General features: G+C 51.8%; 1 protein-coding gene across 1 annotated transcript; it reads left to right on the forward strand.

The window, feature by feature from the left end:
- The first annotated feature begins 4755 nt into the window (after positions 1 to 4755).
- ARRB2 (arrestin beta 2) lies at positions 4756 to 13758 on the forward strand. The gene is made up of 15 exons (XM_046675413.1): positions 4756 to 4874; positions 8092 to 8122; positions 8755 to 8815; positions 8925 to 8969; positions 9186 to 9382; positions 9670 to 9729; positions 10143 to 10210; positions 10333 to 10468; positions 10701 to 10785; positions 11100 to 11172; positions 11450 to 11587; positions 12480 to 12563; positions 12661 to 12740; positions 12853 to 12907; positions 13200 to 13758. Exons 1-15 carry the CDS (start codon positions 4852 to 4854, stop codon positions 13291 to 13293), a joined length of 1230 nt encoding a protein of 409 aa, XP_046531369.1. The 5' UTR covers positions 4756 to 4851; the 3' UTR covers positions 13294 to 13758.
- The last annotated feature ends 501 nt before the right edge of the window (positions 13759 to 14259 follow it).

A 14259-nucleotide genomic window follows, 5' to 3' on the forward strand; every position in this document is an offset into this window, starting at 1 on the left:
AAGACGTTTTTAACTACATTTACAACTACAGAAATGATACAATATACGCGCCTTGCGAAAACAAATTCAAACAATACAGAGGGCATAAAGTAAAAAGAGAAATCTACTCTCCCCCGAAATCCTTCTCCCAGTAATGTGTATACTTGCCTAATATTAGTCTATGCACAAAAACAAAGATGCATATTTGACAAGAGCAGGGTCTGCACTTGACTCTTTTCCCTCAATATATATCGCGGGCGCCTTTACGCTGTTTTTTATGCTGCATGGTACAATGAAATGGGAGCGCCGTGATTTAACAATTCTATTGCTGAATACTTCCAGCTGCTCCAGTTTTTCACTAATACACTTTAGTGGACACTCAAATACTTCTATGTGTGCTTTTGTGCACAAAGATAATCCAATAATTTTAATCTAATTAAAGGCAAATCCAAGAGTCATCTTTTTTCCACTCTTACTGCCCTCTAATCCTTCCTCAAGTCCTGGCATTCTGCCTCCAAAATATATTAACCCAGTAGGGTTATTTTTTCTCTATTTCTCCACCTTCAGTACCACTGTAGTCCAAGTCACCATTCTCCCTCACCTGGCCTCTTTTGATAGCCTCCTTCAAAGGCCCCTTCATTGCTCCCCTCCGTCCCTCTTGGCCCTTGGTTGTCCCTTCTCCACACAGCAATGAGAGGTCTTTCCAAATCTAAGTCAGTTCTTGTCACTCCCTGCTTAAAGCCCTTCAGTGTCCTGGAGATATGTGAATGAAATCCCATCTTTCAGCTTGGCCTTCTGTAATCTACATGACCCCACCATAACCACCTCTCTGACCTCAACATGTACCAGATGTATCACTCTCCCTCTCTTTCCCTATCCTTGAGTCCAACTAGCCTTCTTTCTATCCTCTAGCAAGCCCATTCCCACCTCAGAGCCTTTGCACATGCTGCTGCTTCTGCCTAGAAAAACCATCCTTTGATTCTGCATGACTGATACCATCTTGCCATCCTCAGAGAGGGCGCCTTTTTTTTAAGAAGTCCCCATTCCCTCCTCCATCACCCTCTATCACGTTACCCTTATTTTTTTTAATAACTCATAGCACTATCCAAAATTTACGCATTTTCTTATTTATTGACTCTCTTCTGTCTAAATACAAACCCCACGAGAGGTGTCTTGTCTTCTTCCCTATTTTATTCTCATCACTAGAAGAGTGCCTGGCACGTAAAAGGTGCTCAGTAAAGATTTGTTGAGTGAATAAATGATTGAGTATCAGATGAAAGAGGATGCCTATTTTTAATTTTGACAAGAAATGGCAAAATGCCCTCTAGAAGTTCCATCAATTTAAACCCCAGCCAACCATGTAAAGTAGAGCTCTATGCCTTAGACATCATCCCAATACTAGGCTTATTTATCTTTTTAAATTTTGTCAGTCTGAAACATGAAAAATATCTCCTTCTTTTAACTCGTTTTTCCTGATCATTCGTGAAATGGAGTAACTTTCATATGTTTAATAGACATTTGTATTTCTTCTTTACTTTTCATGCCCTTTACCCATTTTCCTATTGAGTTTTTCACCTCTATCTTATTAGTTTGTAGGAACTCTTTGTAGATTTAAGAAATTACTTTTTTTTTTAAAGATTTTATTTTTCCTTCCAAAGCCCCCCAGTACATAATTGTGTATTTTTAGTTGTGGCATGTGGGATGCTGTCTCAGCGTGGCCTGATGAGCGGTGCCATGTCCGCATCCAGGATTCGAACCGGTGAAACCCCGGGCCACCACAGCAGAGCTTGCAAACTTAACCACTCGGCCACGGGGCCGGCCCCTATTGTTGATTGTTATATGTGTTGCAAGGTTGCAAGAGGTTTCTTCCAATTTGTCTTTTTATTTTATTTAATTTTTAATCTCAGTCGTTTGGAAGTAAGGTGTTGTGATTAAGGGCACAGATTCTGGGGCTCGACTGCTGGGTACAAACACCAGCTCTGCCTCTTTCCAGTCATGTGAGCCAGCAGGTTACTCAACTGTGCCGCCATTTCTTCATCTATAAAGAGGGGATAATTATAGACCCTCAACTCATACGGTTGTGAGGACGAAATTAATTGATGTTTGTCAAGTGCTTAGAACAATGTTTGGCACATGGTAAATACTATAAAGTGCTAGCCGTGGGGTTTGATATCTTGAGATGCTTTTCCTAACCTCCCAGATTATAAAAATATTCATCTGTATTTTCTCCTAATACTTTCATAGTTTTACCCTGTGCATTTAGATCTTTAACCCATCTGGAATTTACTTAAGGTATGAGGTAGAGATATAACTTTTGTTGTCCCCAAACACATAGCTGATTGTCGCAACCCTAGTGAATCTGCTATTATTTCTCCAATGACTCAAAATGCTACCATGTGGGTCTATATCTGGACTCTATTCTGTTTCATTGCTCTATTTAGTATTATTGCACCAATAATACAATTTTAATTATTGTAACATAAATTTTCTTATCTGGTAAGACAAATGCCTGCTGTACTCTTATTTTGCAAAATTTTCCTGGCTATACTTGAAAGTTAATTCTTCTGATTATGTTTAGAATCAAGTTCCCCCAAAAAGTCTTGTTATTTTATGTGGCATTAAATGTTCAGACAATTTGCAGAGAAATGACATCTTTATAATGAAAGTTTTTCCCACCTAGAATATGGTGTATCTCTTTCCTTTTTTCTTGCCTTTTTTACTATCTTTCTAAAGCTGTCTTTATATTAATATCTTTTAATACAGTTGTTTTTATGCCATGTAGACCACTTATCTTTCAGTTCCAAAAGCACTTTAGATATGTAGCAATACAGATCTCATTACCTTCTGATGCTGACCCTTTGACAAAAGCGATTCATGAGTCTAAAAGAAATTTATCATCTAGGGCCAGCCCAGGTGGCCCAGTGGTGAAGTTTGGTGCGCTCTCTTCGGTGGCCCGGGTTTGGTTCCTGGGCATGGACCTACACCACTCATCTGTCAGTGGCCATGCTGTGGCAGCAGTTCACATACAAAAAGAGGAAGATTGTCAGTGGATATAAGATCAGGGCAAATCTTCTTCAGGAGAAAGAAAAAGAAATGTATGATCTAAACTTGAAAGGGGTGAAGAGTGAACTCAGAAGGTGGTGAAAGAACTGAGGGGTGGGGAAGTGGCAGCTGGTGGGCAAGATCCGTATTTGAACCCTAAACATGATCTCAGAAGCTGTCTTGTGTGCATAGAAAAGTGGAGGGAGAAGTGTACAGTTAATTCATTTGGGGAAGACAGCGAGTATGAGAAAAGAGATGGAAGAAGAAAAACTTCTTTAACTCCTTCAATCCAGAAATATCAGTCATCCATCATCCTCCCCAAGTCCAGTCAATTTTGCCCTAGAAATGACTCTTCAACCTCTTCTCCTTTCCACTCTATCGTTTATCATCTCCCCTTGACTAGTTTTAATCTGCAACAGCCTTGCCCCACTCCCTCCACCCTCCTCATTGCCCAGAACTAGCTGCCTAAAAGATAAATCTCATGATGCCACTTCCTTGCTTAAAAAGCTACTACTGGATCCATGTGTCCTCCTCCAGGGCAGGGCCCCACTCTCATTCCCTCACCTGCTATACAAAATCTCCCTTTTAACTGTTCCAGCCTCCTCCTCAGTCTTCTCTCTCCTGCCATCTATCCCCACAAACACTTCAGAACAAGATGTGCCTCACCTTTCTCTCTTTGGAATACCCTTTCTCAACTTCTGCCCACTATTCAGAAAGATTGTCCTCAAATGTCCCCTCCTCTGTACAGCCTGCACTCCCTCCACCCCCGCCCCAGCTAAATGCTGGTAGTTGCTTTGTCTTCTGAGTCATACCTCTATTATAGCATTCCTGGGATCATAATACCATTTTATGTGTCTCCTCAACTATACTATTCGGAAGGCAAGGGCCATGTTAACTAATGTCTGTGTACCCACCGCCTAGCATAGTGACTAGCACAAAATAAGCATGGATAGATGGAAGGATGGATGGATGGATGGACGGATGGATAGATGGGTGGATGGGTGGGTGGGATGATAGTGAGGGAGGAAGGAAGGAATGAACGGATGGGTGAGTGGGTGGGTGGATGGACATTAGTTGCGGTGAGTGGACGGAGGAGATGGGTAGTTGGAGCAATTAGAAAAGTAACCCTGCGAAGCTCAAAAAGAGACACCAGGGGGAGCTGACACGCTACAAGAAAGAAGCGGGAGGGCGGTCCAAAGAAGGCTGCAAGCTCTGGGATGAGCGGGTGAGCGGCGCGCGCTAAGGCAAGCACCACGCAAGTGGAACCGCTCACCCACGTGTGTTATCCCTCATCCTCCTTCTCAGACTGTGCTCGAGCTGCTTGCACCGCCCCCACACTCTAATCGCCTCCGCCGCCACAGGGAAAGCAAACAAAGGGGTGGAAACCCCTGCAGGGTCCTGGATGCAGGGAGCCAATCAAGGGCTCTAATCTTCTGGAAGGCGGGAGCCTTCGTTTAAGGGAACCAAATCAGTTTCTAACCGAGTGCGGAGGGGCGGAGAGATGGGCGGGAAGAGCAGAGAGTAGAGACAGCGCCCGCCGGGGAGAGATCCCTCGGGAAGGGTGGGGATAGAGCGCGGAGGGGGCGGGGGCGGAGCCAATCGCCGCGCGTGTCTGTGAGGAGAAGGCGGGCAGCGCCGCGGCGCGCGCGATCCGGGCTGACGCATCTGGCCCCTGTTCCCCGGGATCGAGGGGGGGCCCGGAGGGGAGGGGGAGAGGAGAAAGAGCCGAGGGCGCGCTTGCGCAGTGGCGCGGGGAGGAGCAGGGACTTGGCAGCGGGCTTGGAGGCTGCAAGCGAGCCGCGAACCGGGCGGGCGGCGGGCGCGCGCACCATGGGGGAGAAACCCGGGACCAGGTAAGGGAGGTGGGGCCACGCGGCGGGACGTGGGCGGCGGCCCAGGGCGGGTGCCGGGACGGTCCCCAGACAAGGCCACCCGGGAGAGAATCTGGGGGCCGGACGCCTGGGTCCCTAGGGGCCAGCCATTCGGGGCCGCACGCCTAGGTCCTCGAGGATAATGAGGGAGACGCATGCTGGGAACCCTGCAGAAAGCGAGGGCTGAAGGGCATCAGGAAACCGGCATCTGGGTTCTCGCAGGGATGTGGAGGCCGGACGACTGGGTTCTCCGGTGCAGGCTGCGATGCAGGGGCGGAGGAAGGAGGAGCAGGTGGCCAGTCCCAAGGGGTCGGGTATGGGCAAGCTGGGTGCCGGGAGGGGGATCCCCCCTAGACTCGTGCCGAGCCACTGGAAAGCCTCCTGTCCAATACCCTACAGGCAGCTGGGCTGCCCCCACTGTCCCGAGGGCCGCCTCCGCTTCCAAACTTCTGCCTTCCCCCGGGTTGCTAGGAGCAACAGCTTCATCTTGGGGGAGCAGAGTGCGCGGCGACCCTCCTCGATTATGGGCCTTGCCCTTCTTCCCTGGGGTGAGGGGAGGCAGTATGTGCCCTGGGCACGCCATCCACTCCCCGGATGTTTTCTGTGCAATCGAGGCTCTTTCCTTCCACTGACACCTCGAGTTCTCTTTTTTGGTCTCTAGCAAAATCCACTTCCTGTTGTGACCCAACACCCCTAAAGGGACAGTGGGTGCATGGCTGAGTCCCTGGGGAGCAGGAGCAAAAGAGGAAAAGATTGGGGCTGTATGTCTCTATCCAGAGGGCATCAGGAATGGGACCCTGGTCCTAAGCTGTCACTTATTCTACAAACCACTATCATATCAGCCCACCACTCTCCACCCATAGAGTAGGAGAACCCAGGCTTCTGAGCACCAAGTTGACTAGTATTGGAGAGAGATGATCAGAAGGAGGATTGGTGTCCTAGATTAGAGATTAAACACCCCCAGAGAAAGGGGAAGTCGCTAACTTGAGGGAGGCCCCCAATTTCCGTTATGTGGTTCAGGGAGGAGGACTGATGGACCAAAGGGGGACTGCTGACTTGGCACAATTCCTGCCACCCCCATCAAATTCTGGGCCACAGAAAATGAAGAGAATAGCAGGAAGTGCGAGGGGGCATCTACTTCTGCTGCCCCCCTTCATTGGGCACCTCCATGGTCACCCCAACACTCTGCCTCCTTGGCCAGCCTCAGTATACACATGCTGCTCCCCCCTAGCCTGGCAGGGTGTTGGCTGGGTTAGGATCCAAACGGCAGGTGCCCTGCAGCTGCTCCAGGGCAGTTATTCCAAAGCCACACTCCAGTTGGCCAACTCATTGTGGCTGTTGCAGCCCTCTGCCAGGGCTCCTAATTGGAAGAAACACTGGGACAAAGAGGGAAATCGGAAGCAAAGGGGAAGGAGAGCTGGATGATGCCATAGTAACCATCCCCCAAGTTGGGACAAGAGATGGGGTGCTTTTTCTAGCTGCCACCATATCAATGCTTACTCTCCTTTATTGAATGGGAATACCTGGGGACCTCCATACCCTCTGCCTTATGGCATTTGGATAGCTTGGCCTTCTGGGAAGAAGGGGCAATTGAAGTTGTTATAGCAGAAACAAGTGGTGGGGTTGGAGAAGGGATGGACCAGTTGGCAGGATTTCAGTTTCTACTATCTGGGGACCCTTCCCAGGGATCACTGCCAAGCCAGTGAATTGGGAGTGGACTGTAAGGTGGTACAGCAAAGAACAAGCCCACGAGTGGCCAGAGCATTGGAGCAGCCAGACACTTCCCCACCCTCCTAATGGGTGGAGTGCTCCCTTAAACTGTTTCGGCAACTGGAAAGCAAATCTCCTTCGATTCAACAAACTTGATGTCAATTACAGAGGCAGGGTAGTACAGTCGGCCCTCTGTATCTGTAGGGTCCACATCCGCAGATTCAACCAACCACGGATCTAAAGGCCTACGATGGTTGTGTCTGTACTGAACATGTAAAGACTTTTTTTCTTATCATTATTCCCTAAACAATACCAATGCTAGTTACATTGTATTCAGTATTATAGATAATCTAGAGATGATTTAAAGTATCTGAGAGGATGTGCATAGGTCATATGCAAATATTACACCATTTTATATAAGAGACTTGAGCATCTGCGGTTTTGGGTATCCGCAGGGGTCCTGGAACCAATCCCCTGCAGATACCAAGGGACAACTGTATAATGGTTTAGTGACTAATGCATGGACTTGGAGCCGGGTTGGCTCTGTTTTTATCTGAATTCCACCATTTACACTGTGACTTTAGGCAAGATACTTGACCTTTCCAGTACCTTAGTTTCCTCAACTGTAAAATAGGAATATTAGGACTTCCAGCATTGGGTTATTAAGAGTATTAAATTACGTGAAACACTTGAAACAGTGCTGAGCACACAGTATTCACCCAATAAATGTTAGCCAGCTTGTCATCTTTGTCGTATGGCTGGCATGGTGCTGGGGATGCCTAAATGAATAAGGCCTCTGATGTTCACACTCTGTCTGGTGAGACAGATGATACACAGCTAACTGCCCTTGTGTGCTATCACACCACAAGTAAAGCATAAACAAGGTGTGACAGGAGCCCAAAAAAAGGGGTGACCAGTGGATCTGCTTTATAAAGGAAGTGGTATCTGAGCTGGGCGTTGAAAGACAAATAGGCTTTTAAGCTGCTGAGATCAGAGATGAGGACAGTTGGAGGTTAATGGAGTAGGGTCACACTTAGGTAGCGCCTACAGTAGAGCACTTTAGAGGCAAAGGCCAGGGCCATTGCTCTTCCAAGTACTCCAGCTGTCATTGGAGCTGGAGACCAGAGAAGATGGAAAGAGGGTTGATTAGGTCTTACACAGACACTGCTGCGACCTGCCCATTCGGGTCTCCCTGGGGGAGGTTCTCTGGGAGGAACCTGGGTGGTTCCTGTGGCACCCAGTGGCACAGGAGGTGGGGAACTAGTAAGGGTGGACCAAGGAGGGGTTGCCATGTTGGAAATATTAAGGACCTGTGGTTGCCTTTCCTTCCCAGAAGCAGTGGGAGGTGGTAGGGCTGGGCAAAGCCCCAGAGCCTCCAGACAGGACTCCTGGGTGAGCTCTGCTCAGGCTGGGGAGGGACAAGGTCCTGGCGCGGGGGTCCTTGCTGAGTCTGAGGGAGGCAGTGGGGTTTCCCTTTCTGTTTTGTTAGGGTCTTCAAGAAGTCGAGCCCTAACTGCAAGGTGAGTCTCCCACAGTGCTTCTCCTCCTGACCCTCCCTAGGCCCTTGCAAAGCCTAGCCTGCCCCCAGCCGATCCCCAACCCCTAGCTCCCCACTTCCTGTGACAGCTAAGAGCCGACTTCCTCCCCTCCTGAAGCCCCTTGCCACAAAGGCTGCTCCGCCTGAGCCAGCTACAGGGCGGGGTGGGGACAGGCCTGGGCCCCTAAGCAAGACCAAGGGGGAGGAGCCAGAAGCCCATGCCTGTAGCCCTCTTAGGAGCCACCCAGGGTGCCTGGGGCTGGAACGGTGAACAGTCTCCTAGGCTATGGCCTGTTTATCCCAGAACCGCTTGAGGGGAATGAGTGAGGCTGACAGCCCCTCTCTAACTGGCTGCCTAGGACTGGGTTCTCCCTGAGGACTCACACACCTGACTGTTGGGCAGAGGTGTGAAAAGATATTAGGGAGCAGCTAAAAAGCCTCAAGGTGGCTAAAAGCCCCACCACCCTCCCTTTCCAACCCTACTGCGAGGAAACCGGAGAAGATCCTTCCAATACCCCAGCCTGGGAAGAACAGGGCAGGCCAGCCACTTTTGAGGGCTCTGATGCCCTGCCACCCTCCTATCCAATCTTCCCTGTGACCCCTCTCCATCCTCAGCTTACCGTATACTTGGGCAAGCGGGACTTTGTAGATCACCTGGACAAAGTGGATCCTGTAGGTAAGTGCCCAGAAAGTGGCATCACGTCCCCCAAGAGGGGAAGAAGTTCCTGGGCCCAGGAATGGAGGAGAGGCCAGGACAGGAAATGAGTTCATGTGTCTCCTTCCAGATGGTGTGGTGCTTGTGGACCCCGACTACTTGAAGGATCGCAAAGGTACTGGCCCCAAGTCCAGAGGCCCAAGGGGAGGTAGGGAGTTGGAGAAGGGAACTGGCATTGAGAGGGGCCCCAGAGAGGTAGCGGGCTGAGGCAGAAGCCAGGAGTAGGATTCAGGCAGGTTTTATGCTGCTGAGGAGGGAGCAGCTGCTGCTAGGTACTGGGGTACTGGGAAAGAGGGGCTCCTGACCACCTCACCTTGCCCTCCCTTGCCAGTGTTTGTGACCCTCACCTGCGCCTTCCGCTATGGCCGCGAGGACCTGGATGTGCTGGGCTTGTCCTTCCGCAAAGACCTGTTCATCGCCACCTACCAGGCCTTCCCCCCAATGCCCAACCCGCCCCGGCCCCCCACCCGCCTGCAGGACCGGCTGCTGAGGAAGCTGGGCCAGCATGCCCACCCCTTTTTTTTCACAGTGAGGATGCCCCCCACCATCTGCAGGGCCAGGGGTCTGGGACTGTTTGGGGGGTGAGGCACCTATTATGGGCAGATCTGGAAGAAACAGTAAAAGGGGCCCTGACCCACCTCCCTTCAGGGTCACCCTGCACTCAGAAGCCCTTGCCTCTCTGCCTCCTCCCTGGGACCCCTTCCTTCTTCCTTTCTCATCCCCAGGAGTCCTTCCCCAGCCTCTTAAATTGAGATTGGGAGGAAGATTTGGGGGCTTTCTGGAGGAACTGAAGCCTCCCCTTTCCCCTGCCACAGATACCCCAGAATCTGCCCTGCTCCGTCACACTGCAGCCGGGCCCAGAGGACACAGGGAAGGTATGGGAGGAATGGCTCTGCGAGCTCCTAGGGCAGAACAGGGTCCAGCAGGAGCCAGGGGCACATCTGAGAGGGGAGTGGGCTGGTGAGGAGAAGCCAGGGTGGAACTAAGGGTAGGAAATGTCCCCAGTGGAAGTGGCATGTGTATGGGATGGTCACTGCTCACATGTGACACTGCCTCCTGCTCCCGACCTGCAGGTACCTGGGTCTAGGGGCTCACCTTGCACAGCCAGGACAGAGCCTCTACCAGGTGCTGGGCCTCAGGGAGGCAGAGGAGCAAGACTCAGGCCCTATACTCCTCAGACCATGATGGGGCGAGAGTCCTTGCCCAAGACGGCAGAAGAGGGAAGGAAGGGAGTGGTGGTGGCGGCAGGGGCCTTATGTAAGATGTGACCTTTCCTCCTCCTCCCAAGGCTTGTGGGGTAGACTTTGAGATTCGAGCCTTCTGTGCCAAATCAATAGAAGAGAAAAGCCACAAAAGGTGAGGGAAGGAAGCTCCCCTGTGGTTTGACCATTCCCTCCCTGCTCCCAGGAGCCCCAGGCCCCTGTGGGAGGTGAGAGCGGGTGTTTGGGTGTCTGAGGACTCACCCCTTCCACCCCCAGGAACTCTGTGCGTCTGGTGATCCGAAAGGTGCAGTTTGCCCCAGAGAAACCTGGCCCCCAGCCTTCAGCTGAAACCACACGCCACTTCCTCATGTCTGACCGGTCCCTGCACCTTGAGGCTTCCCTGGACAAGGAGGTGGGGTGCGAGAGGGTGATGCAGGTGCTACAGTGCAGGCCAGACCCTGGGGGGAGGGGTCAGGGCCACGTGTCAGGATGGCGTTTTTAAAGGAGGCTGCCTTAGCTGGGTGTGGAGAGTTGCTGAGGGCTTGGGTTTAGAGGGGGAAAGCCAAGCAGCGTGTCTGTGTCAATAGTAATAATGGGACCAGTGAAAACAGATCCAATTAACTTGACGCCCCTCCCCTCAAAAGCTGTACTACCACGGGGAGCCCCTCAATGTCAATGTCCATGTCACCAACAACTCCACCAAGACTGTCAAGAAGATCAAAGTTTCTGGTAGGAGGTGGGGGTCGGAAGGGGGTCTCAGGGGAGGGAGTTGCTGCACATGTGGCTTCTGGCGAGATCTCAGCCCCAAGGACATAGCCCAGTGTGGGAGGCCCCCCAGAGCTCAAAGAATTCAGGCTGTCAGAGGATGAGATACTGGGCTGCCCCCCCCCCCGCCCCCCTGTGTTTACCACTATGGGAAGGGCCAAGTGTCACAGTGGTGGGGGTGGTGCTGGGCTGAGGCCTGGAGCCCTTGCCACATGGTCTGCAGTGGGGCAGTAGTCTGTGCTCCATGCAGAGCTGCTTCACCCCACCCCATCCCACAGTGAGACAGTATGCTGACATCTGCCTCTTCAGCACTGCCCAGTACAAGTGTCCTGTGGCTCAGATCGAACAAGAGTGAGTATCAGAACAGCTCTGGGTCCCAACCTCGGGGAAAGAGTAGGCCCAGATGAATGTGAGGTGGGGGCAGAATTCTTCCCAAACTCTCCACTTACAAGGGCATTCCCTCCACAGTCCAGTGGCTCTGAGCTGTGAATTTTCATAAGCAGGTTGAGACAAAACCTACTCCCTGTGACCCATTCCCAAGGAGAGAAGGGGCTAGTGGTGGGAAAGATGCTGCCCCTTTGCCCAGCCTGGCCCTCCAAGAGTCTTGTCGTCTTGTCCCCACCCTCAGTGACCAGGTATCTCCCAGCTCCACGTTCTGTAAGGTGTACACCATAACTCCGCTGCTCAGCAACAATCGGGAGAAGCGTGGTCTTGCCCTGGATGGGAAGCTCAAGCACGAGGACACTAACCTGGCCTCCAGCACCATGTGAGGGAGGGAGCTAGATCTGGGGGGGCGGGGGGCTCCTGCAGCCCAGGAGACACATGTTCGTTCAGTGCCAGCTGTGTGCCATCCTCTGTTCTAGGTGCCAGGGCTCTATCAGTGAACAGAAGAGACAAAAAAGTCTCTTATATTCTAGGGGAGGGAGGACAGACAAAACAGATAAACGGTAAAATATACAGCATGTCTTGTGACAAGTGTCAAGGAGGAAAAGCAAGGCAGGGGAGGAAGATACAAAGTTTAGAGAGAGTGGCAGGGTACGTTAACTTTAAATAAGGTGACTAGGGAAGGCATAGTCCAGAGGGGCATTTTGAGTAAGGATCCAAAGGAAGTAGGCGATGTGAACAAGCAGGGAGAGTGCTCCAAGCAGAGAGAACGGCAAGCACAAAGACTCAGAGGTGGAGCGGGCCCGTGTGTTTGAGGAAGAGCCTCAGAGTGACTCCTGGCCTCTGTGGGGCCACTGTGCCTTAGAGCAGGAGCAGCCCCAGAGATCCACATCTTCACAAAGTAAGGGCTGGATTTCAGCCCCACTGGCACCTTTGTACAGAGTACACACTGCATGAGCACACACAGCAGGCTTGGAGGCCAGCATGGTGAGAATGAACTACAAAGAGAGGCGTAGGAGGTGGGGTCAGAGGGCCAAATGAGAGCAAGGCACTGCAGGGCTGTTAGGTCCCAAGGACTTCAGCTTTTACCGTGAGAGAGGTGAGAAGCCACGGGAGGGTTCTGCATGGAAGAATGCCATGAGGTACTTTACCGTGATAAGAGCACAGCCTATGCTGCAGGAGCGAGTTTGTGGTCCTGCTCAGAGTCCTGATGGGAGGCGTGGGCTGGGATGCAAGGCGATGGGGCCTGGTCCAACTCCTCCCCCCAACTGCAGTGTGAAGGAGGGTGCCAACAAGGAGGTGCTGGGAATCCTGGTGTCCTACAGGGTCAAGGTGAAGCTGGTGGTGTCTCGCGGCGGGTGAGTGCAGTCGGGGAGCCTGAGGTGGGGGGTTGCAGTGCTCTCCTCTGGCTCTGCATTGTCGTTCTCGCTTCATGCCACCGTTCTCCCTCCCCAGGGATGTCTCTGTGGAGCTACCTTTTGTTCTTATGCACCCCAAGCCCCATGACCACATCACCCTTCCCAGACCCCAGTCAGGTGAGCATGCCATCCACCCTAAGCCCCCGGACGGAGGGCCTGAAGCAAGGCCAGTGCAGAAAAGCTGGCCTTCCAGCACCCACCCACCCACCCCCTCTCCTGCTCCCCTCAGCTGCTCCTGAAACAGATGCCCCTGTGGACACCAACCTCATTGAATTTGATACCAAGTAAGAGACTCATCCCCTGTCTTCCGACCTTTGACCCTCTGCACAAAGATTCCTGTAACATTCCAATCTACCCTCTACCCCCTATTTTTTTCTCTTGGGGGAGGGATGGTTGAAACATCAAATCGCGATGACTTTGAGCATTGTGAGCTGCTGGTTACTGCCCCCTCTTTGTCCCTTCTCGCAAAACCAGCAGTCCTGTTGCTGTTCTGATACCTGGGTCTCTAGGAGGGGAGTGGGAGGTTGAGAGGAGGGTCCGAAGCCCTCACCTCACCCCCTCCTTTCTGTCACCAAGCTATGCCACAGATGACGACATTGTGTTTGAGGACTTTGCCCGGCTTCGGCTGAAGGGGATGAAGGATGAGGACTACGACGACCAGTTCTGCTAGGAAGGGGGGCTGGAAGAAGGGAGTGGATGGTGCTGGGAGAGGTAGGGGCAGGACCAAGATCCCCACTGTTGTTGGAGGGGTCCCAGCCTCTCTTCCCTTCCCTTCCATCCAGCGGCTTCCTCAACCATCCCCTTCCCTTCCTTCCTCCCCCATCCCCCCTAGATACACACTGGACTCATCTCTTGTTGAACGTGGGCATTAATTTTTTGACTACAGCTCTGCTTCCCCAACCCCCCAATGGGTGGCAAGCTGTGTTCACACCTAAGTATTCTGGAGAGGGACACTGAAAAGGGGAGTGATAGTAGAGAAAGAGGGGAGAAAGAACTCCCACATTCAACCTCACACCAACATCCCCTCCTGTCACTATCTCTGCTCCCAGTCCTTCAAGATGAGACCCTTTGGGGGGCAAGGCCACTTCTTTGTTTCTGAACATAAAGAAGAAAATAAACCTTTTAATAGGCCTGAGGGTGTGTGTTTTCTATGTAGCATTTAAGGTGAATACAGCGTGCTCATCTGTGACTCTGTTAGCTTGTGGGTGAGGACCCAGTCTCTACTCTGCACCTGCATGGCACCCAGCCCACAGGCTGTCAATAAGTGTTTACCGAATGACTGGGCTATACCTGTGTTCCAACGTAAACATCAAAACTTTGATTTGGTCAGTCCACAGTCAAGGGTACGGTTGGGTAAAGCTGCAAAGTAAACTTATTCCTTTACAAGGGGAATAAGAACTCACTTGCCTGCAGACTAGATGCCCCTGGGAGCTGGGCAGGGCAGGCTCTTACCTGCTGCGGCCAACACACATGACTGCATGGTGACCTGCTGTGTTCATTTCCACCGCTCCTGTGGTTGCTCAAGCAGTCCATTCCTGGGGCTCAGTCGACCCACAGCTAGAGGCCTCACCAGACAGAAGCCACACGACATCTCCACGGAACCTGGTACTTACATTCTAAAACAGAAGCCAAGGCT

Source organism: Equus quagga, chromosome 11 (assembly GCF_021613505.1).
Source record: "Equus quagga isolate Etosha38 chromosome 11, UCLA_HA_Equagga_1.0, whole genome shotgun sequence".
Lineage (NCBI taxonomy): Eukaryota > Metazoa > Chordata > Mammalia > Perissodactyla > Equidae > Equus > Equus quagga.